The following is a 27,063-nucleotide window of genomic DNA, read 5'->3' as shown; positions in this document are numbered from 1 at the left end:
TTACCATATTTATTTCAATTTAATACCAATAATTTATTTTAATTATTTCCATTGATAAAAAATTTTAAGAAATTTGTTTACACGGAGAAAAAAATTAAATAATTTTTACTAAATTTGAAAAAAAAATTACAATCCGTAATCTCGAAACGTTAAAAAAGAATGAAAACTTTTACCAAACTCAGTAAAAATTACAACATTATTTATAATAATAAATTCTGTTGATTATAAAAATTACTGCGTACAAAATAAAATTTACTAGCGACGAAATAAAAATTATAATGTACCGATAATTTTGACTATTGTACACGGAAAAAAAAAAATAGTAGTGGCTACTCTCTGGGATAGTACTGAGTACTTTCTGTAAAAAAAAATTTTAGACAGTACTGTATACTATCTAGACTGTATCCACTACTATCTAGACTATATCCACTACTGTCCGGGATAATACTCAGTACTATTCAGAGAGTAGTGGATATAGTCTAGATAGCATACAGTACTGTCTGAAATTTTTTTTTTACAGAAAGTACTCAGTACTTTCCCAGAGAGTAGCCACTGCTATTTTTTTTTTTCCGTGTACTTAGTAAATATTAGTTAACGCGCATTGTGAAAGATGTACTGGCGAGTAATTTTTACAATCCAGATAGTAATTTTTACAATCTCAAATAGTAATTTTATCTCCCGGAGCAGCAATTTGTCTTACCGACATTCTAAAATGTACAATACCGACGTAGAATTACATTGGAGATGTAATATTTATCAACTACGAAACAAAAATTCCGACTAATGTACTAACTTTTAATAACTCTATTAACAATTTCTACTTTTTGTAAGATTCAACTATTTTTATATGAACAAGTAAATATTTATTTTTTCCAAGGGAAAATTTAACGAAGTTTTAATGTAATTTTTACAGTTAACTTTAATTTTCTCCAAATGATAGTAATTTTTTATGTATAATTGTAATTTTTAATTTTAGATAAAATTCTTTAATATCTAATGATAATTATTATAGAATTTAAAATAATATTTTTGTTGATATAATTGTACTTTTTATTTAGTGTGACAAAAGCGTTTTGGTTTTAAATAAAATAAAAATTACAACTTAAAATAAAAATTATTAAAGTTGTGAGCAATTTTTGAATTTTTTAAGTAATTATCTCTACTTGGGATTGTAATTATTATGATAAGTGAAAATTACATTCCAGATAGTAATAATTGAGATAAAAAATAAATTTTCTACTAATCATCGTAATTTTTTTTTATGGTTCCATGACAACTGATCCCCGACAAGTGATCACACGACAATTGATCCCGCAGACAACTGATCCCACAGACTAGATCCAACTGATAACTGGTCCAACTGAAAACTGATCTTCTAATTCATCAGTTCCATCAAGATTTTCGTAACTTTCATTATCATCATTTTCAAAACTTTCATCTTCATAATTTTCAACTTAATCTCGATGGGATCAGATGTTGGTGGGATGAATTTGTAGGGATCATTTATCGTAGTATAAAATTGTTGGGATCAGTTGACGGCACACCTTTTTTTATGGGTTGTGATTTTTTTTTTGACAGCAAATTTTTAATTATGATTGTAATTATTATTTAATTTTGACCTGCATTTTTTTCCGTGTACTTAAAATAGAGCCGTAAATATTCATTTTATGGAAAAATTCAATGAGTACTTTTTTGTAGATAATTTTGCAAGCTACAAAAAAGGTATCAATGATATTTCTCATATTTGTAGTATTTCAGCAGATATATTTATTTCAGTCGCAGTATCGAGTTTACGTTAAAATTTAAATTGAGTTTCAAAAACTTCTCGGCCGAAAAATATGAATTAAAAAAAAAAAAAAAAGTAATTGAATTTTTTTTAGGTAATTCAAGAGCTAAAAAAAATATTGCAATAACTTTTTGATGTTAAAAATATTTAAATTACAAAACATCAATAATTGAGGCAGTAAATTTCTTCATGACACTCCCGGTTATTAAATAGAAAAAAATTAATTTATTTTATTTTAAAAAAATAAAAAAATTTCCATGGATTATTTCACTCGGATGAATTAGTACAATTTACGAAATACTTGTAACATAAGTTATGTCGAGTTGTCCAACAAGTATTTAAATTAAATATATATATTTTTTTATACTTTTCTACACTTTATTACTTTAATTTTATTTTATTTCCATATACCGTTTTTTTTTTTTACCATTCAAAGTTCCGTTGGTTAAAATAATTATTACAATTATTCCTACTATTATTATTCATTATTTAATAATTTATATTTAATGATCAATTAAGATTAAAAAACAACTCACGATAGTTTAAAATTTATTGTGTCACTAATTCCCCTTCAGTAATTTATCGGATTGATAAATGGGCTTGTTATTATATTTATTTATATTTTTAAATATTTGTGTCGTTGTCCTTGTGATTTACACATCTTTATCGTTAAATATTATGTCTATATATATAAATATATATTGAAGCAAGAGTACGGTTATTTAGCGTCATCTTAATAATTATTATTACACAATTTATTAGATACTTGATTATGAATTTTAAACTCTTAAAATTTTTTACAACCGCTGTTGTAAAAAAATATCCGCGAAAAAAAATATGACATATTTAGGAACAATAAAAAATTATTAATGCATTAATTAAATTTTTTTTTTTAATGACAATTTGGCAATAAAATGAAAATTTTATCACGCGATAGAAATTTCATAACGAAAACTAATTACTTTTATTGTTATTATGTGCGAAAGTTGGTACTAATATAAAAATATAATTAATGCAAGCATGAAAAATTGGTTTGATAATTATTTTTGTTAAAAAAATTGAATTAGTGATGGAAAATAACAATAAAATTATATGGAAAAAACGGAATATTAAAAATTAATAAATAATAGTAAAAAATGGAATCTGTTATTAATAATTAGTACTATTATGTACTTAATGCAAAGTAGTTTACTAATTTTTGTAGATTCCTAAAAACTACTATCAATTATTTCCAAGAGTAACTAAATATTATTACTTTTAGGTATATAAATGGTTCCATGCGTTTTGAGCACCTGACAAAATATCCCCGACAAAATATCTCTGGACAAAATATCCCCAGTTTTGTGTCAGTTTTTTTGGTTTCTTTCACTATTTTTGCTTTCTTTTCATGGGGATATTTTGTCCGGAGATATTTTGTCGGGGATATTTTGTCAGGTGCTCAAAACGCCTGATACCATATAAATACGTGACTTATTCGTCAAAATTAATTAATTTATGGCATACATCTATTAAAAAGTAATGATTGGTCAAATTAACAATTGCTATCTTAGATACTGATTTTTCCAGCCGAAAAGTGCAAAAGTTACTAACTTTTATTTTATAAATTCGATATCACTGATCAATTATTAGCTTAAAATATCATTTATTCATCATTATAAATTAATTTACAATACACGTAAATCGAATAAGTGATAAATAAGAAAATGAAAAATTAGTATACTAGATACTGATTTTTTGCTCATAAAAATACCGAAAATTTTTAACTCTTATTTTATAAATTCTATCCCATTGACTAATAATTAATATAAAATGTTATTTATTCGTTATTATAAATTAATTTATTATATACATAAATCGAATAAGTGATCAATTTTTTAAATTTTTCTGTTTATTTGAATAGTAATAAATAACTGTAGATAGCAATTTATCGATTCTTTTTCATATTAATTTTAATATACGAAATTACAAATTTAGCTCTTCTATGTGTATCAAATTAGATTATAAATAATAGTCATTTTGTAATATATAATGATCCTGGTTTGATATTAGTATACAAATATACTAATTTTTAGTCAAAAATAAACTACAAACTATTCAAATTTTGAGCATCATTTTTTTCCGTATAATGAATCCTAATTGACCCACATTAAATGTTTAATCAGGCGTAGAGGCCTTTGACTTGACCATAATAATAATAATTATTATACTATTTACAAATCTCTTTTTGTGTTACAATTATCTATTCGATATTATTAATTAACAATACTATATATAATATATTATATGTATCTGCGTATTTATATATTGTCTCTGTTTAAAAAAAAATCGGACGTATAAATAAAAGCTGTTGATAATTCCGGAAAAAAAATATTATTTAAACTCAGTGGCATTAAGTTTCAACAAATTTACACACATTTATTTATCTACATAACAAATTAATAATATTTATTTATTTGATCTCGTTTTAAAAAACATTTTTGTCATTCGCTTCAACAGTTGATCGGGACATTGAAAAAAAAAAAATGATTTCATATATTTTATATACATGTCATTACTACAAGTACCATTAATACATTTCTTAGTGCTACTATTAATAATTAATTAATTAATATTCATATATTAATGATAAATAAATTTGAGCAGATTATTTTTTTTTTAATCATTTTTCTTGTGTTCTATTAAGAAAAAAAAAAAAAAAAAAAAAAAAAAAACGTAATAATAATTATTATTATTGAATACTGTGCCTACATATTTTTTTTTTTTTTTTTTTTTTTTTTTAAGTAAAAAATAAAAAAAATAATTGGATCGACGTTTTTATTTTTAAAATAATTTTCTTTGGCAGGCATTCTGTACAATCGAACACAGTTTTTATTAATTTATTCAATTAATTAATAAATTAACTAACTAAATAATTAATATCAAGTTTTAACGAATGTGCCCAGATTAAATATTTTATTTACATACATAGTTAAGACCGTCATATAAATTTTTAAATTCAAACTATACTTTGTATTTATTTTTATACATATAAATGATACGATCTTCGTTTTTTTTTTTTTCGAAATTTTCTTTATCTCGCAATATTTCTTGTGTATCTGATATTATTATTATCAATATGATTATACTTTCGGAACCGTTTAATCTGTAGATTTACTATAGATAATCATTTAAGAGCTTTAATAGTTATGTCTCGTAAAGACCTTCCATTCCAATAAAATCCGACGTTGATACCAAGTAAAATGACTTTTACAAGTAAAACGTATGACGCAAACTTCAAAGCTATTATTCATTATAGTCACGACGTGATAGTATCGGGAAAGTAGGAAATGGAATTTAAGTTGAAGAAAAATATTTTTTTCACGGTCCGTTGTTCGATTGCTAAATTTTAATAATTATTTTTTTTTCTCTATCTACTAATTTAGTTGTCAGTGTATTGAAATTATAATTGATAATAACCGTGTTTGCTGATTGATAGCTTAGACAAATAATTATTTTAAAAATTAATATCCGTGAGCTGATTGCTGCTTAAGTTCATACTCATAATTATGCTAACGGACAAAAGAGTTGTCATCAAAACTAAACGAGTGATGGTATTTAAATGAACGTTCAATATTTTTTGACGGTAAATATTGTGAAATAATTTTACAATAACAGATTGAGACGTTTGTCTTAATTAAAACATCTGTATACTGCACAAAGACGTGAAAGTAGTTGGTTTTATGAATTAAATGCTCTTAACTCTTACCCTGTGGTTAAATATTAATGAGCTGCAATGTCATTAATGAAAATTTTATTTATTTTAAATTTCCTTGACATTTAATTATTTTTTTTTTAAATTACGCGCCTTTTTTTTAAATTACGCGCCATTTTTTAAATTACGCGCCATTTTTTTTCTTTACGAAAAAAAAGTCCGCAGTCAGGATTCGAATCCGGGACCTTCGTTGCCGGTAAATAAATTCGCGCCTTAGACAGATTTCGACGCCGCCGTCTATCTTACGGCTGACAAACGACTAAACTTAATTTTAAACAGAATTTCGTAATGACCGGTGTCGAAATCTAAGGCATACTTTTAAACTTACAAAGGCTTGAATTAGACCTACGTAGTCATAAATCGTAAAACGAACGTAACTAGATTTAACAGAAGGGAGGACTTGCAAGGAATACTACGAAAAGGTAAAATTGTTAAATTTGCGGACTACTGGAGCATTGATGCAAGTGATCCAGTCATCTCTCCAGTGGGCTAATGACACCCAAGGGTGGATTAGGTCCCACAGGCAGCCTGGAACTAATAGAGGGTCAATTTTAAAAAATCCTATGACTAGTAAAAAATTGCTGCAAGTGATCCAGCGATTTTATCAGTCATTAATGACACCTAGGAGTGAAACGGGACCTAGAAGTAGCCTGGTACAAACAGAGAGTCGATTCTAAAAATTCTGAGCTTGTTCATTTCAAGCTTTTACAATGATTATGTCTTAAAAAGTCTAACTTAAGCCTTCAATACCAAATATAGGTTCAAAGTATGCCTTAGGTTTTGACTCGGAGAATAGAATAGATTTTGAACGAATTATTTTATAAGAGGAAACTCTTTTTCACGAAACAATCGTACGAAAGTTAAATTTTATTTAAATAAAATCGTTAACGTTTTTAAATTTAAATTATGAAAAGTTAAAATGAAATTATGGGCATGTACTTTCGTATGGTACTTTCGTGGTGGTCAAGAAAGTGCGTTTGTGCGTGCATCTTATTAGCCTCTTTACCGTGCGTCATATTATTGATTACGATTGAGGAGCGAGAGTTTCATTCCAATGTTTCTTTAATCGTATTCAAATTTGATTTACTTAGTCCTCATTATAATAATACTAATGATAATAACATGGACTGTATATAATATATTCTTATAGTTATTTAAATGATACATAAATAAATACATATAATAAATGTCTTACCTTTTTTTGACTCCATTTAACATTAACAGAATCTTTTCCTCGGCGATAGTCCGATTGATCAATCACGTCGTCATGAATTAATGATGCGCCATGAATCATCTCTGCTATCAACGCGACTTGTCGTTGTGATGGCAAGAGATCACTTAAAAAAATTTAATTTTATTATTATTCTTATCTATATTATTAAGGGGGGAAAGGGGTCTGAGATACGAGAAAAAGAGGATATTTTTTTCAGAGTACCTTCATTATTAAAATTTTTAAAATTTGTGACATTATTAAGCATCATTCCAAGAATATTCTGTGAAATTTTCATAAAAAAATATGGAAAAATAAGCCAGTGGTAGTGGGGAGAGACGAGTCACTAAAAAAAAGTCTCCATGCCGCGGGCAGGATAACTCATGACTGCCTCATCTGAAATCAAAAAACCAAAAAGATTTCTTTAGTACATAAGTTTATCTTAGATTTGAACGAAGGATTTTTTTTTTCAATATCTACTTATTTTTGAATTAAACAAAAAGAAGAATTTTTGGGAAAAATCAGAGTTTTTTGATTGCACCTTTACCAAAAATTCAAAAATGAATATTTTGTTTATTCCTTCGTTCAAATCCAAGATAAACTTATGTACTAAAGAAATCTTTTTGGTTTTTTGATTTCAGGTGAGGCAGTCATGAGTTATCCTGCCTACGGCATGGAGACTTTTGTTTGAGATGACTCGTCTCTCCCCTCTACCACTGGCTTATTTTTCAATATTTTTTTATGAAAATTTAGCAGAATATTCTTGAAATGATGCTTAACAATGTCACAAATTTTAAGAATTTTAACAATGAAGGTACTCTGGAAAAAAAATCTGAAAACCACCTGATTCTGAGGGCCATTCTCAAAACTTTTCCATTTGATAAATTTTATTCTGAGTTATCCAGAAAAGACGAGGTTAATATTTTTTGACACCGATATCTTATGAGTGTGAATGTACCAGACATCAGACAAATTTAAAATTATAAATAAATAAAGTAAATAATTTAAAAAAAAAGTGCACTTACAAATATTAAAATTTTTTAAATACGCATTTTTCATGTACCTGATGATCGGAACGTTTTCGCTCAACCAAAGTGAAAAATTTATGTAATTTAACTGCTTAAGAAGTAGTTGGGGGTAGCCTGCAAGTTTGCCTGACATACTATCGTGCACACGAAACATTTCTAAAATCTAGATCCAGTAGATTTCTTACTTTTCATTTTGTTTTTTTACTTTCGTTTCGCGAAAAACGCTCTGATCTTCAGATACATGATTTTTTTAAATTTTACTTCATTAATTATTTACTCTACTCTACTTATTTATAATTTTAAATTTGTCTGATGTCTGCTATATTCACGCTCATGATATTTTTTGAACTAACCAACGGATTGTGCACGGAGAGAAATGAAGCTCGATGTAAACGAAAAAATACTGTCTGATTTTCGATTTCTACTAGATCTGTTGAGAAAATCATAAATTATGATAATTTTTATGAAAAATTAGTAGAAAGTAATAGGTACGCAAAAAAAATTATAGAGTAGCATAATGATTTTTGAAGTCTTTGATTTTTAATAACCAACAAATATAAAATATGTTATGCTATGAAAGTAATATCAAAATAAATCTTGAAATTTTATAAATTGAGAGTAAAGTTTTGATAAACGTTTGCTATTAATTGAAATGTAAATAAAAATTATTATGTGTTATATATTATAGTTTTTTAATTATAGATTTGTAAATTTTTTATAATTTTGTATCAAAAATTATATTCAGCATGAAAAAATTTATTTCAAACAGTATTAAATTCAAAATAAATTCGTTACATTTGAAACTCCTGAGTAAAATTTTTTCTACGAAAAAATGTTTTTTTTGTTTTATATTATATAAATTTTACAATTTTTGATCACACAAGAATTAATAAGAACTAAAAATAATAATTGCCACAATAGAATAACAAAATTTACAAATTTTGTCATGATATTTATATTTACTTCAATTTTTGTTATTATTTACTGGGTATAAATTCTCGAACATTGATTCATTTAAAAATTCTAAAGCTAGCACAATAAAAATTCTTAAAATTTTAAAAGTTTTAGTTTTGTCAGTTGATAAGTTTCATTATGTGATCAGTAGAAATTCTACTTTATCAGTAATGCAAAATTTCTCGTGCCAGCCTAATAAAATTTGTAGAATTTAAACTGATATTTACTCAGTTGAGGAACAACACTTCTAGAAAATCATTAAAGTTTAAAAAATTAATAACAGTCTTTACACCCATTTAATAAAATTTCATTGAAATACAGCTATTTATAATTTTTTGACAATAATTTTTGTTTGTCTTTGAGTAATTTTTACAACGGTGTTTAAACAAAATAATCTTTTGTTCTGAATGTTCGGATTTATTTGGTTATTTTTCTGATCAGTACTCCGCGGGAATTCATTCAAGAAGCATCCATTTTATTTAGCAAGTGTCAATTATTCAGTTGAGTTTTGTGGGGTTGTGTGATTGTGAAAATCTTTATTCTTATTGATTTTAATATTATTATGCTTATGAGATTTGTTTGCATAACTATTTTTACGTTTGATAATGAATTACACACTTACGAATAAGAATAAATTATATTTTTTTTTGTTTTAATAAAATAAAAAACTATTTGATGTATTATTGTATGTAATAAATGTAAACCGCATGGATTTTAATTTTATGGAAAATTAGATGTATTTTTATTTATTTTATATCATCCTTATAAATGTTTATTAAGTTAGATGAGTAGTTATAAGACTTTTTGTAAAATTTATAATATTAATATAATAATTTGAACGAGACTTTTCTTTACTTTGTAAATTCAATATTGTACGAATCGTGAAATTAATTTTTGAACTATATTGTCAACTAATTTTACCAATACCAATGTTGCTAAATAAATATAAAATAAAAAATAGAGTGTTTTGTGTTGATATTCTCATATGTTTCTATCAATTTCATTTAATATTTATACTGTACGTTTTTGTCTATACACATAAGACTATTAAAGATAATTGATAGAAACATATGAAAATATCAACACAAAACATTCTATTTTTTATTTTATATTTATTTAGCAACATTGGTATTGGTAAAATTAGTTGACAATATAGTTCAAAAATTAATTTCACGATTCGTACAATATTGAATTTACAAAGTAAAGAAAAGTCTCGTTAAATTTATTATGTTAGTGTCATAAATTTTACAAAGAGTCTATATAAATTTTTTAGATTAGTAACATAATTTTTATAAAAGTTAATTTAAAGAGTAAAAGATCAAAAATGAAAATTATTATTTTTTTCAATAAATTTTTAAATAACTTTGATCGTATAAGTAAAATAATTAAAACAATTTTTATTATGCTAGTGGTACATTTTGTTATCATAAGACGGTGAATATTGCATCCTAGCGACACAGTTTTTGTCGTGTCAGTTATTATAACTATAAAATACTTCATAATTTTTATTATGCTCAATACGAAATGCATTATGTTCAAGAAAGAAATTTTTGTCGGCCGCACCGAAATTTTATTATGCTTCAATACAATTAGTAACAACACGCATAACATAAAATATTGGAATATCATACGGTTTCAAGTTTAGTCGGCTAGCATAATAAAAATTTATGGATTTTCACATAAAATTTCATGGAATTTTAACCTTCATTTTTCTCCGTGTGACGTTCAATGAGGCAGTTACGTAGTGACTGTATAAGTTGCTCATTATTATTATTATTATAACTAAAATTATTGAAAAAAAAAATAATAATCAGTAGTTTTCAACTGTCATATAATGACAGATTCTTGTACCAACACCGGGATTCGAACCCAAGTATTTCAAAGTCAACCTTCGTCATATTACGTCAGTCTTTAGTATATTGTGTGGCAAGAAAAAGAAACCAATTTCAGACAAAAGTGAGGTTAGCCGAAGCTAAAAGCGAGGGCTGCCATTACATGAAGTTTGAAATTGTCTTTCATTTTGTGTCACACAATATTTTTTTTTTTTATAATGCAACTTTTTATTATTTGAAGAGTATTATTATTGAAATAACTTTTAATTTATCGGGTCAGTTAATAATAATATAAATCAGTTAGAATTATAATAGCTGACAATAAATATAATTTATTATCATGTATAACAGAAATGAGTAATTGTTATTTATTAACTCTATTGAGTAATTTAAATAAATTTTAATAGCCAATAATTCATTTTTTTCATATATTTAATAATAAAATAAATATTAATAAGAAAATTTTTTCATTTATTCAAAATTAAAATATATATTTCAATAATAATAATAATAATAAATAATTAAATGAAATTTTTCAGCTTTATTATTATAAAAAAAAAAAAGTAGTAAAGTCTAATAGCTATTTGTAGTTATTGAAAATAAATAAATATATACGTATGAATGGATAGTTAAAAGTAAAATGTTTATAAAGCAAAAGTCATATGCACTTACTTTCTTTCCTTGTGGTAATTGATGGCTCGTGCCATAAGTATTGCTGCCATTGGTCTCAAAGCCTTTCCCTGCCCATCAAAGTAGTACGTTGCTATTTCTTGTAATTCTGTAACTGTTGTGTTTCTGATGAGCTCCTAAATATATGGAAAAAAAAAATTATATTTAAAATTTACAATATTATCCAATAATTCAAATTATTTCGAGTAAAATTGAAAAACAATAATTATACTTTAAAATTTAAATTGTGCCTGAACTATTGAATTAACAGACAAAGTCACCTGATAATTTTTTGTAGACAATTTAATTTCCTACAAAAATTTATTCTTATATATTTTTCATATTTTCAATAGTTGAGCCAGAATTTTAAATTTAAAGACGGCGATTATTAATAGAATTCAGTCGATGTTAATTACAAACTATGGATACATTAAATTGAAATTGTGCCTGAACTATTGAATTTACAGACAAAGTCACCTGATAATTTTTTCTAGACAATTTAATTTCCTACAAAAATGTATTCATATATATTTTTTATATTTTCAATAGTTAAGCCAGAATTTTAAATTTAAAGACGTCGATTATTAATAGAATTTGATCGGTGTCAATTACAAAATATGGATGCATTAAATTGAAATTGTGAATTATTTATCAAAAGTACGATAAAAATGGATAGATATAAATTTATAGAGGATAAAATTCCCTACAAAAAAGTATTCCTTACATTTTTTTGTAGACTCAGTCATTTAAAAGTTATTTTAATTTGACTGGAAAAAATATTTTTTAAAAATTTTTGTTAAAATAATGAGATGACCTTGACTCAATTTTTCATAACAAAGAAAAAATAATCGGAGAAAATTATCCAGTCTGGTACTCCATGAAATTACATTCTATCTCTAATACATAAGTGGAGATTCTGAGGTCATTAATGTTTTGAAATTCATATAAATATATAATTGGATAAATATATGTATGCGTAAAGGAGCAATGCCGGATGTTTAGCGACACCCTTTTAAATCGTACACATATTGCGCAAAAAAAGTTGCTTTGGTTACAGTGTGCGTGTGTGTGTGTGTGTGTGTGTAGCAATTTATAACTCACGTTTGTTCTCATTACCTCATAAGTTAAACGTTTCGAGACAACCTTACCGATCATTTAATTTTTTTGTTATACATTTTTTTGTAACAAGTAAATATATATATTTTTTTTTTTTATTATTATACGACAATGTAAGATGCGGAATGACTTTTTTGGAATGAGAATTTAAGTGACGCAAAGGGTTCATTTGAATTCTGGACAGGTTATTGAAAGTCGTTATTGGCGCATTACCAACTTTTATGTTCATGTTTAGATATATATTAAAATATATATATTAGACCGATTCAAAAAATCGACTAATTTTTCTTTTCCAAGGACACACTCAAAAGTTTCAGTAGGATAAAAGACGTCTGTAAAAATTTGAACCCTTAATATTAATATTAAGTCTCCTTGAGTGCGATTTTAAATTTCCCATTTAAATAACATGGGAAAAGAAAAATTTTAAGTTTTGAATTTTATAGCTCGGCAATGGAGTACTGTAGAAATAAGCCCAGGATACATTTTGGTAGGGAATTTAACGCTCTACAAAAAAGGTCTCTTGTAACTTTTTGATAAATTCATCGGTTCAAAAGTTATTTGAGCTTGAAGTCGAATTTATAAAAAATTTTGACATCTTATTACTTTTCCGGCGAAACTGTCAGACTTATCACAAAATGTCATAGGATCTTTTTTGTAGACAATTTTATTTCCTACAAATTATCCCCAATAAAAATTTTTTGAAATTCTGCATTGTTTTCTAGTTATTTTTATTTTAATGTCAAGATCTTGAAGTCGCTCCGAACACTATTTTTTTAAAAGCTTTACATTAAAATGGAAATAACTAAAAAACGATGCGGAATTTCAAAAAACTTTATCGGAGATAATTTGTAGAAAATAAAATTTTCTACAAAAAAGATCCTATGACATTTTGTGATAAGTCCGATAGTTTTGCTGGAAAAGTAAAAAGATCTCGAAATTTACCATCAATTTGACTTCAAGCTCAAATAACTTTTGAACCGATGGATTTATCAAAAAATGATGAGACCTTTTTTGAAGAGCGTTTAATTTCCTACAAAAATGTATCCCGGGCTTATTTCTACAGTACTCCATTGTCGAGCTATAAAATTCAAAACTTAAAATTTTTTATTTTCCCATGTTATTTAAATGCGAAATAAAAAATCGTACTCAGGGAGTACTTGATATCAATATTAAGGGCTCAAATTTTAACAGGCATCTTCTTTTATCCTATTAAAACTTTTGAGTGTGTCCTTAGAGAAAAAAATTAGTCGCTTTTTTTGAATCAATCTAATATATATATAATTTTTTGTGGGGTTATTGGGTTAAGAGTAAGGGATCATAAAAATTGTCATAGTAAAATAAATTAATTTTTTTAAAGCAGATAAAAATTTTTCTATAAATTTTTAATGATAAATATTTTGAAAAAGTCACGCAGTCATTCATTGGTAATTTTCTGAGAAATTATTATAAAAACTTTTTTTACACAAAGGTGAGGTAAGATGATTATTGGGATAAAACAATAAATTAAAAGAATTGATGACAAGTTTTTAAAATTATTTTGTTTGTGAATTTTTAATTATGATGAGCAGTGACTATTTTTTGCGCAATTTAAAAAAATATTTATCTGGGATAAAATAGTGATAAATTTTTAAGTTTAACATGTGGGATAAATTAACAAAAATATGAAATTTTTAGTTTGAGATTTAGGTAACTGGTAATTTAATTTGAATTATCATAAATATTTAAATATCGGAATACTTAAAGCCTTTATCGGATGATGAACTTTAGATACGCGGAAACTGACTTGACCGTGTGTATTATAGAGTTTGTTGAGCCGGTGCAATTAAATAAAAGCTTTTTTGTTATTTTAAAAATATCCGGCAGCAAAACTATTTACTTTATTTTATAAATATATTTAAATATTTAAATAACAAACAAAGTCTTTAATTACTGGGAGGTTAAATAATAATAAAATTTACCAGTTGTTATTATTAAACACAAATCACCCATTATTGTCCGGTGGTTAAACGTAATTATACTCGAGTGTGTTAGTAATGTCTTTACCATCTCTCAAAGTCTCTAATTAAAAATAATATTTAATAATTATTTATTTTTGTTTTCGTAAAATAAATAAATAACGTCAGCACATCGGCTTAGATATTTAAACTTAAATATTTTTTTATAAATAATATCATTTAAAAGATATATATTTAAATATTGTCTGTCAAAGCACCAGGACAGTTTGAACGTTTGATAAATAGTGCCAAGTGTTTTTTAATCGCTTAATCAGAACATTACTCCTCTGCAATTTAATTAATTATCAATTAATTAAAAAGATAAGCCCAGCTTGTGTGATTCTTAAAACTCAAATACTGATTTCGAATATTCAAAAAAATTTATTCCCCGCAAAGATTATTGAATAATTGTAAAAATAAAATAAATAATTAATAAGACGAGTAATACACGGAAAAAACAGAATATTAAAAATTAATAAATAATAGTAAAAAGTGGAATCTGTTATCAATATTTAGTACTATTATGTACTTAATGCAAAGTAGTTTACTAATTTTTGTAGATTCCTAAAAACTACTATCAATTATTTCAAAAAGTAACTAAATATTATTACTTTTAGGTATTTAAATACGTGACTTATTAGTGAAAATTAATTAATTTATGGCATACATCTATTAAAAAGTAATGATTGGTCAAATTAACAATTGCTATCTTAGATACTGATTTTTCCAGCCGAAAAATTGAAAAAGTTACTAACTTTTATTTTATAAATTCGATATCACTGATCAATTATTAGCTTAAAATATCATTTATTCATCATTATAAATTAATTTACAATATACATAAATCGAATAAGTGGTAAATAATAAAATGAAAAATTAGTATACTAGATACTGATTTTTTGCTCATAAAAATACCGAAAACTTTAAACTCTTATTTTATAAATTCTATCCCATTGACTAATAATTAATATAAATTGTTATTTATTCGTTATTATAAATTAATTTATTATATACATAAATCGAATAAGTGGTAAATTTTAAAAATTTTTCTATGTTTATTTGACTAGTAATAAATAACTGTAGATACCAATTTATCGATTCTTTTTCATATTAATTTTAATATACGAAATTAAAAATTTAGCTCTTCTATGTGTATCAAATTTTAATATAAATAATAGCCATTTTGTAATATATAATGATCCTGGTTTGATATTAGTATACAAATATACTAATTTTAAGTTAAAAATAAACTACAAACTATTTAAATTTTGAGCATCATTTTTTTCCGTGTAAGTGTGTACGTGATATAATGATAGATACGCTAATTATGATCGTGAATAAATATATTAGATGAATAAATAATTGATGAATGATGATGATGATCATCATGATAAATCTGTTAGTGTAATATAATAATAATAATGATAATAATGGTGAGGTAAAGTGGTGAATGAGGAGGTCAGGGCCGGCGGACAGTGACTCTTACAAAGTTTGCGTGACTCGGCGCAAACGAGACAGGTGCTTTCTACACTAGCTATTCTCTACGCGTGAACGATTGAACGACCGTGAGTATAAAAATCTAACTTTAATATATATATATATATATATATATATATGTATATGTATATATATATTTGCACATGGAGTATGATCTAGAACTTAAACTTTCGCTGAAGAGAGCCGACAATAAGAAAACGTTACAATGTGATTCAGTGAAATCTTTTTTTTTTTTTTAATATTAATATTAATGATATTTTATATATTTTTGTTGATTATCTTGTAAAAAAAAATTTTGAAAAAAAGCTGACTGTGATGAACTATTCTAAATGTGACACAACGACGAACTCTTTTTGAACGTTTCTTAAACTCTTATACGTTTTTTAAAAAAAAAATCAATGAATATTTTGATATTAAGCATATGCTGAAAAGAAATTCAGAAATGGTTTAAAATCGAGATACTGAAGTTAACCATGACCCTGAAGTTAGTAGACAATTAAAAAATTTCAAATATTTTTTTCAACAATTATTAATATAATTTTCGAAAATTAAAACAACTACAGAAGCAATTTTCCAAAATATTTTTTTTTTTTTTTGTAATTTATCATTTCTAAAAAAATATTTTTTTTACTCAGGATAGTATAAATATACTCACCCGTCGTATGTCATCATATACATATTTAAGATCATCTTCTATCAATCGATACGGATCTACATGTACGTCAGGTAATGATCCAGGCTGTTGTGTTTGTATCGAACTCATAGCACGTGGTGTCGTAATACTTTGATCTCGGGTTCTTTCGTTTCGTTGCTGTAAGGAAAAAAAATAAATTATTATTATTTATTATTCGTCTATAAAAAATTATATATTATAATTTTATAATTATTGATAAATTACAGTCACAAAATTTTGTAATTTTTTTTACGATAATTATTTAAATTAATTTTAACTTTTTATTTAATTAACATATTTAATTATTTTCCGAATTTGTGTAATTAATAATTAATTTTATTACGTTAATTCATTCAATTAATTAAATAAATAATTGTAACATATGTATATTAGATTGGGCCAAAAAAACAATTTTATTTTTAACGATACTGTGAAAATATTAATCATGATGACCAAAAAAAATGATCGTGCAAGTTTAAGCCCTTAATATTAAAGAGGTGTACCATCGCAATTTTTGATTTTCTTTTGATGAGCGGGTTTTTGTCTCATAACTCTCAAACAATCGAGATAAACGAAATTGACTTGAATACATTTATTGTAGGAAATTGAATGCTCTACAAAAAAGGTCTGATTGAAATTTTTCGTCAGATGAACCGTTTCCTTATCATCATGCCTTGAACATCGGTATGATTTTACAATTTGATTGTTCAACTGAAATTTTGTAATTAATGTAAAAATCAGTTTCCGAAAAAAAGCCGATGGATATTCTCAAAGGAAATTGAATGCTCTACAAAAAAAGTCTCTTAACAATTTTCGCTAAATTCACTCCTTTAAAAGTTATTCAAGGTTATTGAAGTCGTTTGGACTTAACTTCAACCTTGAATAACTTTCGAAGGAGTGAATTCAGCAAAAATTGTCAAGAGACTTTTTTTGTAGAGCTTTAAATTTCCTTCAAGAATATGTACCTTGACTAAAAAAATTTTTAATATTTCTAGTAGTCACAAAAATCCAAAATAGAAACAAAGAATTTAAAAAACAAATCAATGTTTAAGGCACGATTACAAGGAAACGGCTCGTTTTACGTCAATTTACTAAGAGAGATTTTTTGTAGGGAATTCAATTTTCTTTAAAAATATTCATTACTCAAATTTTTCAGATAGATAATTTACGAGTTTTGGGTAAAAAATGAAATTTCTGTCAAAAAACTTTGTCGTAATACACCTCTTAATATCAATATTAAGGGCTCAAATTTGCACAATAATTTTTTTGGCCCAGTCTAATATAAATATATACGATAGTTACCAAAAATATATTATTTATCATAAATAAATATTTATTTCAATGTAAATGTTCTATTACGGACAGACTAAAAAAAATAATAATAATAAAAAAAGGTCTAAAAATAAAAATAAATATTTGTCTTCATTTTGTTACCCAACCCGTTTGAAGATATATTTTGATTAAAGTTATAATGTATTTTTAAAATACAAATATATTAAATTTGATTTTGTAATATTCAAATTAAGTATAAAAACCTTGAAAGAAAAATATTTTTATCAATCTAACAGATTACGTTTTTAAGTAAACATTTAAAATATAAATTTAACCCATATATATATAAATATATATAGAAATTAAAAATTTTTTTTAATGAAAAATAAATTTCACGTACGCACATGCATTGAAATCTCCACGAAAAATTAATCAGTAACCTCATTTTAAAAATAAAATTTCTATCGCTATTGATTATAAACAAAATAATCATAAACGTGCCTAATCTTAATTTAAATTTATATATTTGTTTCTTTTTGTCAAACAATAAGATAATTTTCCATACAGTATAAATATTTAAAAAGTGTTCCATCGGTAATAAATAACAAAAAATTACAATAACAAGGAAATAAAAGTGACAAAGTTCCATAAGTGAATTGATTACGAAATTTATATACGTGCGTGTAAATTTTAAAAATATATTTTGTTGTTACTTGTTAATAAATACTTCTGAGTAAAGTAAACAATAACGGTGTTATTAAATCGGTGAAACCGCGCCTTTAAAACTTTTCTTCGTATGGAAAAAAAAAATGATAATTTTTAAAATGATAAAAAAAAAACGTTAGTAATGTGACATTTGTTTAAGATGTCTGGCATTAAATTTATAAACTTATTGGGAACTCATATGTACAAATAGTAATGTATATGTGTATTACACACGCAAGTAAATTGCATCTTGGATAATTATTGCGATATACCCTTTCACGTTTTCTTGTACGCGACCGCATTTTATCATCCAGCCGTCTACTTTATAAGTGCATTTAGTTACTTTTGCTTACTTCTATATTATTTTTATTTACCTGGAGATAGTTTTACTGGAATTCTATTACAGTCATATCAAGTTAATATGACACAATTTAATTAGTAAAACTTTTTAAATTAAAAAAAAACAATTATTAATATCATTTGAGAAATGGATTATTTGAAATTCAAATTACGCCGCGAATATTGAATATATCGAAAAAATCAATCAGACCATTTTTGTAGCTTTTTAAATTCTCTGTAAAAAAGGTGTCTGTGATTTTTTCCCTAAACTTAATATTTCACGCTCTAGAGACTTTAGAAGTGATTACTAAATTTTTTTAGAAGAAAGTTACTCAGAAAATTATTAACTGAGTTTAAAATTAAAATTGTGGCTTTAATACTGAAAATAAAAAAAAATCATATTAATATTTTTTGTAGCTCTGTAAATTATCTTTACAAAACACATATGTGATTTTTTTCATAAAATAAATATTCTAAGCTCTAGAGGCTTTCAAAGCGGAACAAAAATCAGATCACGAGAAATTGGCTGACAATTGTCAAAAATTTTTTTGTAAATTTTTTATAAAATCATTTCGTGGACAATATTAAATGTACAAGTATTTGCAATTGTCAGTAAACTGCAGTATCACTCAGCAATGACCGATTTGTTTACGCGGAAAAATTGAAAAAAAATGTACCTGAAGATCGGAACGTTTTTCTCGCAACGAAAATAAAAAAAATTCATGAAATTCGTGTCTAATGGCGACTTAAGGAGTAGTTGGGGGTGGCCTGTCATTTTCGGGTAACGTGCGAAACATTTACGAAATCTAGATCCAGTACATGATCTTCAGGTACATGATAAAAATTCATCTTCACTCCTGTTTAGATGCCGGTAAAAAATGACAGTAAATAATTCTGTCAACTTTTCAGTAAATTTTTTTCCAAAATAATTTTCCAGTCAAAATAAAGTTAGCGCGGGAACCGTCGATTTTAAAAAATGACCGCCAGTAAATTGATGTCAACTGTCAGACAATTTCTCTGCCTTACATCACTAATATTAACACATTATTTATGTTTTTAGGTTACAGATTGAGGATAATTATTATTTATTTATTTTTTTACTCAATTACTTCATTGACTCTTTAATTTACAGTTTGTATACCGATTATGACCTTGCAAAATTCCTAGCCAACCACGTGCTGAAAGTCTGATCCGTCTGTCTATCAAACATCTATTCATATATATCTACACATTTTATTCAAACATCAAGACGCTAACTATATAAATATATTCTATAGCAATCACATAATGATCTCGTAATTACTGCTATTATCATAAAAAAAAAAATTAATATAATTATTATCACTCTCGCGCCATGACAACGCGCGGTATTAAAAAAATTAATTTTTTATTAATCTCATAAAAATTAAAAAAAAAAAATTTCCCGCAGGAAAAATTTTCACTTTCACATAAAATGTTACAGTGATTCATTAAAAACATTACTGATTATTATTAGATTATAGTAATTCAATAGTAATACAACTAATGTTGACTATTGTAGCGTAAAAAAAATTAATATGTTTATAAAGACATATGTGATATGAGTAGAAGAGTATTATATGTATGATACATTGAGCAATTACCGTGTCAGATGTGTACTCATGCGTATCGTATAATTTTAATACTGAAAAATATATCAAATAGCTAACGATAGTTTAATATTTTTATATGCGTGGGATACTGAACATTTGATTTAACTTACGTTTATTTCAGATGCATGTGGGACCTTTTGTTACTATTACTTTTTTTATACATAAATGAGAGCAGGTAATGGATATATTTATATATATGTTTGTGTTTAAGCGCAACGAACGTGAAAGCAAGTTCAATATTGGATTGATAACTTTTACTTGAAATTGCCTGAGGTATAGATCGGATTCTGTGTCGAGTACGCCAAGGACATGGCATAAAAAAAATAATCGATGTATGTAAGGATATTAATTATTATTATCGTCTAATAGGGACAAGTGCAATAGGTTTAATTTGAGGGCACGGGGGACAAGGGAAAAAATTAGAAAATGTTGTTTTTTTTTGTTAAGAAGAATTTTGAGAGAAAAATTTTATGGGTTTCAGAGATTTTGGAAAATTAATTTTTAAAAAGTACTCATATTTTGATGATTTTTTTTTTTTTGAATGATTGGCAGATAATCTAAAATTTTTTGCATTTTTTTGCATTGGTAAATTGTACTGAGAAAAAAAGGATTTTGGGAGCAAGAAAAATTATGATACTGAAGTTAGCCGGCATCTAATAATTTTTTGATTTTTTGAAAAAGGTTAAATTATAAAAAAAAATATATTTGGAAAAATTGCACCTGTATTTTTTTTAATTTTCTACATGTGCATATTTTTAGTTTTGTTTTTTTTTTCGTAATTGATTTGTTCGAAAAAAAAACGAAAAATTTTTGATCGTCTGTCAATGTCAGGATCATAAAGTTAGCAGACAACTAACAATTTTCAGGTTTTTTTGTTAACAGTTTAATTAAAAAAAAATATGCACATATAGAAAATTAAGAAGACTATAGGTGCAATTTTTTCAAATATTTTTTTTTTTATAATTTATCGTTTTTAAAAAAATCCAAAAATTATTAGACGTAAGCCAATTTTAGTTTCATGAAAAATTTTGTACTTTGAATTTAAAACAAAAATTTTCTTAGGACTAGAAAAAATTTTTTGTGCCAATAAATCCTCATTTTCTGTGTAGCGAACACGGGAACATAATAAAATTAATTAGTGAGTAATTAATTCTTGTAATTTGTATTTATTTTGGACAAATCTCCCATAGTTTTGATAAAAAAAAATTATTTTATCCGGAGTAAGATAAAAATTTATAATACTGAAATTAGCCGTCTAATAATTTTTGGATTTTTTTTTAAACGATAAATTGAAAAAAAAATATTTCAAAAAATTGCACTTATAGTCTTTTGAATTTTCTTTACTTTATTTTAAATAATCTAAATTTTCATGAATTTTAAAAATATATTTAATAAGATATAGTTATAAGAATTCTTAAAAAATTTGACGTACCCTAAATTTAATCTAACGAATGAACGTTAAAGTAAAAAATGCCCGGCTGAGCGCGATTTTGAAAACAGTCATTTAATTTAAATTTATAATCTATTATAAAATAATTTGCTACATCATATTTTAATATATTTAGATTCACAAATAATTATTTGTCAATAATAATATTTTTAGTTGAAATTTTTCTTTTTAAAAATCACAAAAAATGCCTTAAACAGTTAAAGTGCGCGACTAATGGTACTGAGCGGGTATAGGGGCTTTTACCTTAAATATGAACTGTACGTTAACAAAAGTTTATTGAACGCAAATTAAGTGGAAAGCCCGTACTTGTATAATTGACTCTCACGTCGGTTGAGTTTATTTGCAAATTATCAACGACATAAGAGCTTATGAATATTAATAAGCCATAAGTAAAGTCGACAGGTTGAATTTATTTAAAATTGATGGCTCAAATAATATTTATATTTTTTTATTTTTAAATTATTTTAACAGGAATACGTGACTACGTGGGAATAAATTTCCATTTTCTTTTATTTTTATTCAAATCTATATTTAACATGATATTTATTGTTTTTAATTTTACGTAACCGAATTAGGGAATTCCTGACTGAATCTAATAATAAATATCATGTAAGAAATAACGACAAGGTGTCATGGGTTTAATATATTACTTTGTCAGTCTGTTTGTCTACCTGTTGCTTCTTTATATATTTTAAATGTATGTGGGGGCATGAAAAATATGAGAACCCATATTAGTCTCAGTTTAATGTACGATGAATAAATATTAATATTTCAAGTTCAATAATTTTTTAATATTTTTAAGTGAAAAAAATTTTTTTTTTAACAAAACCGTAAATGAGTTGAATAAATATAAAATATATAAAATACTTGCAAGATAGCAAAGATATTAAAGTGACCACCTGTGCCTCGGGGTGGACCACTTTCACATTTTTTCACCTTCTGTGGTCCCAGTTCGACTTCTTCCGCTTCGCTAATTTTAACTCCATACCGATTGGATATACGCGATGGTATTTGAATTTTTAAAAGTGAAAACAAACACGTCTCTTTGAATACTACTGCTAATGTTATTCAAATAAAATCAGAGACTTTTTTTTTCTTTTTTTTTTTTACAAAAAAAAAAATAATGAAATTTCTATTTCTTTGAAATTTTATAAACATTTATTTACGATCCTGGAGTTAGCCGATAATTAAAAATTTTTGGATTTTTTTTTTAACAATTAAATTTGAAGAAAAAAAAAAACTAAAAAAATGCACATGTAGAAAATTAAAAAAACTATAAGTGCAATTTTTTTTAATTTTTTTTTTTATAATTAATCATTTTTAAAAAAAATCCAAAAGTTATTAGACGGCTAATGCAGATGACTTTGAAGTTAGCAGACAATTAACAATTTTCGAATTTTTTTTTTTCAACAATTTAATTAAAAAAAAAAAAACTAAAAAAATGCACATGTAAAAAATTAAAAAAACTATAAGTGCAATTTTTTTTTTTTATAATTTATCATTTTTAAACAAAATCTAAAAATTATTAGACGGCTAATTTCAGATGATTCTGATGTTAGCAGACAATTAAAAATTTTTGGATTTTTTTTTGAACAATTAAATTTGAAATAAAAAAAAAAACTAAAAAAATGCGCATGTAGAAAATTAAAAAAACTATAAGTGCAATTTTTTCAAATATTTTTTTTTTTCGTTTATCGTTTTTAAAAAAATCCAAAATTTATTTGGCGGCCAATTTCAGGATCTCAAAAATTCAATTTAATTTTCGTCACTAATTTTTTTTTGTTTTTCAATATTTCAATTAATTCGTTTTAAAAAATTTAAATTTTTTATCTAAATAAATAAATTTTTAATCGAAAATTTTTTTCATCAATTTAAATCCGCGTTAATTTATTAACCGAAAATCAATCATAAGTCTTTAAATATTCAAATTACACAAAAAAAGTACTGGACCAATTATTTAGTAAATGAAATTCTCTACAAGAAAGGTCTAAAGGTAAAAATTGATAAATTGAAAATTTCACAAGTTACAGTCATTTTAAATTTTATTATAAATTATGATAATTTTTTTTTCACTTATTCAGACAGTAATTGGTTGTCATAATTATTATTAGTATTATAAATTACGATCATTATATATTCTATTGAAAAGTAAACATGTTTAGAAGTATTATAAATTAATGATCAAGTGAATAGGGCGATTGTTGCGGTGATGGTTGTATCACGAGTAATAAGCGACCTTTACGTAAGTTGCATAAGAGTTTGAATTAAAGGATTAAAAATAGTGACGAAAAATAAGTTGGGTTGGATTTAAATATTTTTTTTATATTGCTGTGTCATGAAATTTAATAACAACAACACCAATAAAAATTATAATAAAAATAATCAATATTTCTTTGATCAAAATGTCAGAATTTGTGATGATACTAAAGTTGTCCGACTTCCAATGATTTGTGGACTTCTTTAAAAATGATAAATTATAAAAAAAATTATTTTAAAAAATTGCGCCTGTAGTTTTTTAAATTTTCTACAGGTGCGTATTTTTTTTTGAAAAAAAAAAACATCCGAAAATTTTTAATCGTCTGCGGACTTTCGAATCATAATACGATCAAGTTATCAAGCAGACAATTAAAAATTTTCGGATTTTTTTTTCATCAAATCAATTGCAGAAAAAAAAAAACTAAAAAATGTACATGTAGAAAATTTGAAAAACTATAAGTGCAATTTTTAAAATATTTTTTTTTTTATAATTTCTTGTTTTTAATGATCCTCAAGTTAGTCGATATTTAATCATTTTTGAATTTTTTTAAAAACGACAAACTATAAATTTATAGTTTTTTATTTAAAAAAAAAAAAAAAAAATCAAAAATTGCACCTATAGCTTTGTTAATTTTCTACATGTGGATTTTTTTGATGTAGTGTTTTTTTTATCGGTTTGTTGAAAAAAAAGAATCTAAAAATTTTTAAACGTCGATTATCTATGATACTGAAGTTAGCCGACGTCTAATAATTTTTTGATTTTTTTTTTAAATGATAAATTATAAAAAAAAAAATATTTCAAAAAATTGCACTTGTAGTTTTTTAAATTTTCTACATGTGCATTTTTTAGTTTTTTTTTTTCTTCAAATTTAATTATTCAAAAATAAATCCAATAATTTTTAATTGTCTGCTAACTTCAGGATCATGATTAACTTACGTGTGAATGTAGCAGACATCAGACAATTTTTAAATTATAAATAAGTAGTGTAAATAAATAAAAAAAAAATATTTCTAAAAAATGCACTAATTAATTTCAAAATTTTTTAAATGCGCATTTTTTAAAAATTTTATTTTATTAATTATTTACTCGATTTATTAATAATTTCAAATTCGTCTGATGTCTTCTACATTCCCACTAATGATTAACTTCAGTATTATTTTGTAATTCGTGACTAAAAATTCACAACAGAACAAAAATTTATATTATTTAAAAAAAAAATAGAATAAAATGTAAATAAATAAATAAAATATTTAGTTCGCTCTCGCTATTAACTTGGGTGCGATGGAATGCAATAGCGGGACGGTTAAATTTCTCCGGTGCAGCTTTTCACGAATAGAAAGGTGGATTAGAGTTTCTTCGGAGCATTATACGGTATGGTATTAATGTGAGTTTAGATACTTCTTTAACCGTTTAATTATTTCGTTGATAAATATTTAAATCTTGTAACCACACAACTAACTATTAAAAAAAAAACACTCCAAATTATCTCAACCTCATTAACTCAATTAAAGTTAATTATCAATTAATGTTAATTAAAAAAAAATATAACTAAAATATCGGTCACCGTTTAAATAACCGGAAGTTCACATGACCGACTTTGGAGATAAATTTTAAAATTTTTACGGTTCGTTGGCGAATGTAATCCAAATAAATAAAATGCTTTAATTTTTCGGTGGTTTTTTAATTTTTTAAATTATCGGAATTTTGTTATTTTAATAATTTAATTAATATGCTTGCCAAAATAATTATTTATTGAGTTGTAATTATGGTACGCACTGAGTTAAATAAAATTTTGAGAAAGGGAAAACATACACTTTCTCCGCGTGTCCAAGACCGTTGATGTCGACCCACATACCGAATCATCGTACGTAGCATTTATATACTCGTCCTCCAAGGATGAAAGATGCTGTTATATATATATATATATATATATATGTATATATATATATATATATATATATATATATATATATAACGTGTACATATGTATATTATATGTGTAAGACATTTTTTTACGTGAACAAGTCTTTTGAATTCTTTTACTGCCACCAAAAAATAATTTAACAACTTATGAAAATAATAATAATAATAATAATAATAATAATAATAATAATATTTAAAGAATCAAGGTCACTCTCACGATCTTTTCACCTTCAGTACAGTTAAGGAAATATAAAAAATCTACTGTTATCAAATATTCATTAAAATATCAATAAAAATAAAAATAGATATGTATATATATATTTTTATGGGTGACATAAAAATAAAAAGTAATTTGTATCTAAATATAAAATTATAAAATTCCTGTAATAAAGTAATAAAATAGAATAGCGTTTTTGACCCTTTGATTGTATATTTGAATATGGAGATCGAGCGCGGAATCCGCGAATTGTTTTATATGACAGCGAGCTTCGAATTTTTGTGTACAATAAAAGCGTAAAAATTTTAAAAATTGAGAGAGAGAATTATAATGATAATAAATATGATTTTTAAAAATTTTTTTCAAGGCTAGGAAACCGCAGTTTATGTGAAAGTAAACAAAGGAGACTTAATGATTAATAACTTTACGAGCATTTTAAATATTAAATTAATGAAAGTAAAATATTTACTTTGATATTTATTAAATTTATTTCTTCAATTAATTATTGGTATTAATAATAATAACAGGCAAGTATTTATTTAAAATATTAATATATTATATTAGATATTCAACTTTTACCCTGGATATCTCACATTTGGGTATCGGGGACACGCGTTCAGTGATTTTGTATCTTATTATATATAAATGTATGTATATATATTTAAATATGACACACCTCTCTGAAACCTTATACAACATCAGAGAATGGCAGGTGCATTGTCATTCTTAAAAATTAATTAGTCAATTTAAAAAAGATTA

The 27,063-nt window shown here is 24.9% G+C and overlaps 2 protein-coding genes across 8 annotated transcripts in view; one reads left to right on the top strand and one right to left on the bottom strand.

The window, feature by feature from the left end:
• Positions 1–27,063, top strand: part of LOC130672172 (tachykinin-like peptides receptor 99D) — a 267,298-nt gene that overhangs the window by 85,180 nt on the left and 155,055 nt on the right. The gene's annotated exons all lie outside the window — the stretch shown is intronic.
• Positions 1–27,063, bottom strand: part of LOC130672175 (all trans-polyprenyl-diphosphate synthase PDSS1) — a 48,302-nt gene that overhangs the window by 5,808 nt on the left and 15,431 nt on the right. For 3 of the 6 annotated variants that reach the window (XM_057476543.1, XM_057476542.1, XM_057476541.1), the window contains 3 exons: positions 16,493–16,648; positions 11,234–11,367; positions 6,733–6,874 (listed from right to left, as the gene is read on the bottom strand). In XM_057476543.1, coding sequence (XP_057332526.1) covers positions 6,733–6,874; positions 11,234–11,367; positions 16,493–16,648 — 432 coding nt within the window. Of the gene's footprint in view, positions 1–6,732; positions 6,875–11,233; positions 11,368–16,492; positions 16,649–27,063 lie in introns of those variants that run through there. The other 3 variants (XR_008990649.1, XR_008990648.1, XR_008990647.1) reach the window with 1 other exon arrangement.

The sequence above is a fragment of the Microplitis mediator genome, chromosome 7 (assembly GCF_029852145.1).
Source record: "Microplitis mediator isolate UGA2020A chromosome 7, iyMicMedi2.1, whole genome shotgun sequence".
NCBI lineage: Eukaryota > Metazoa > Arthropoda > Insecta > Hymenoptera > Braconidae > Microplitis > Microplitis mediator.
The sequence above is the reverse complement of the archived record's forward strand: the minus strand, read 5'-3'. Positions and strand labels throughout refer to the sequence as shown.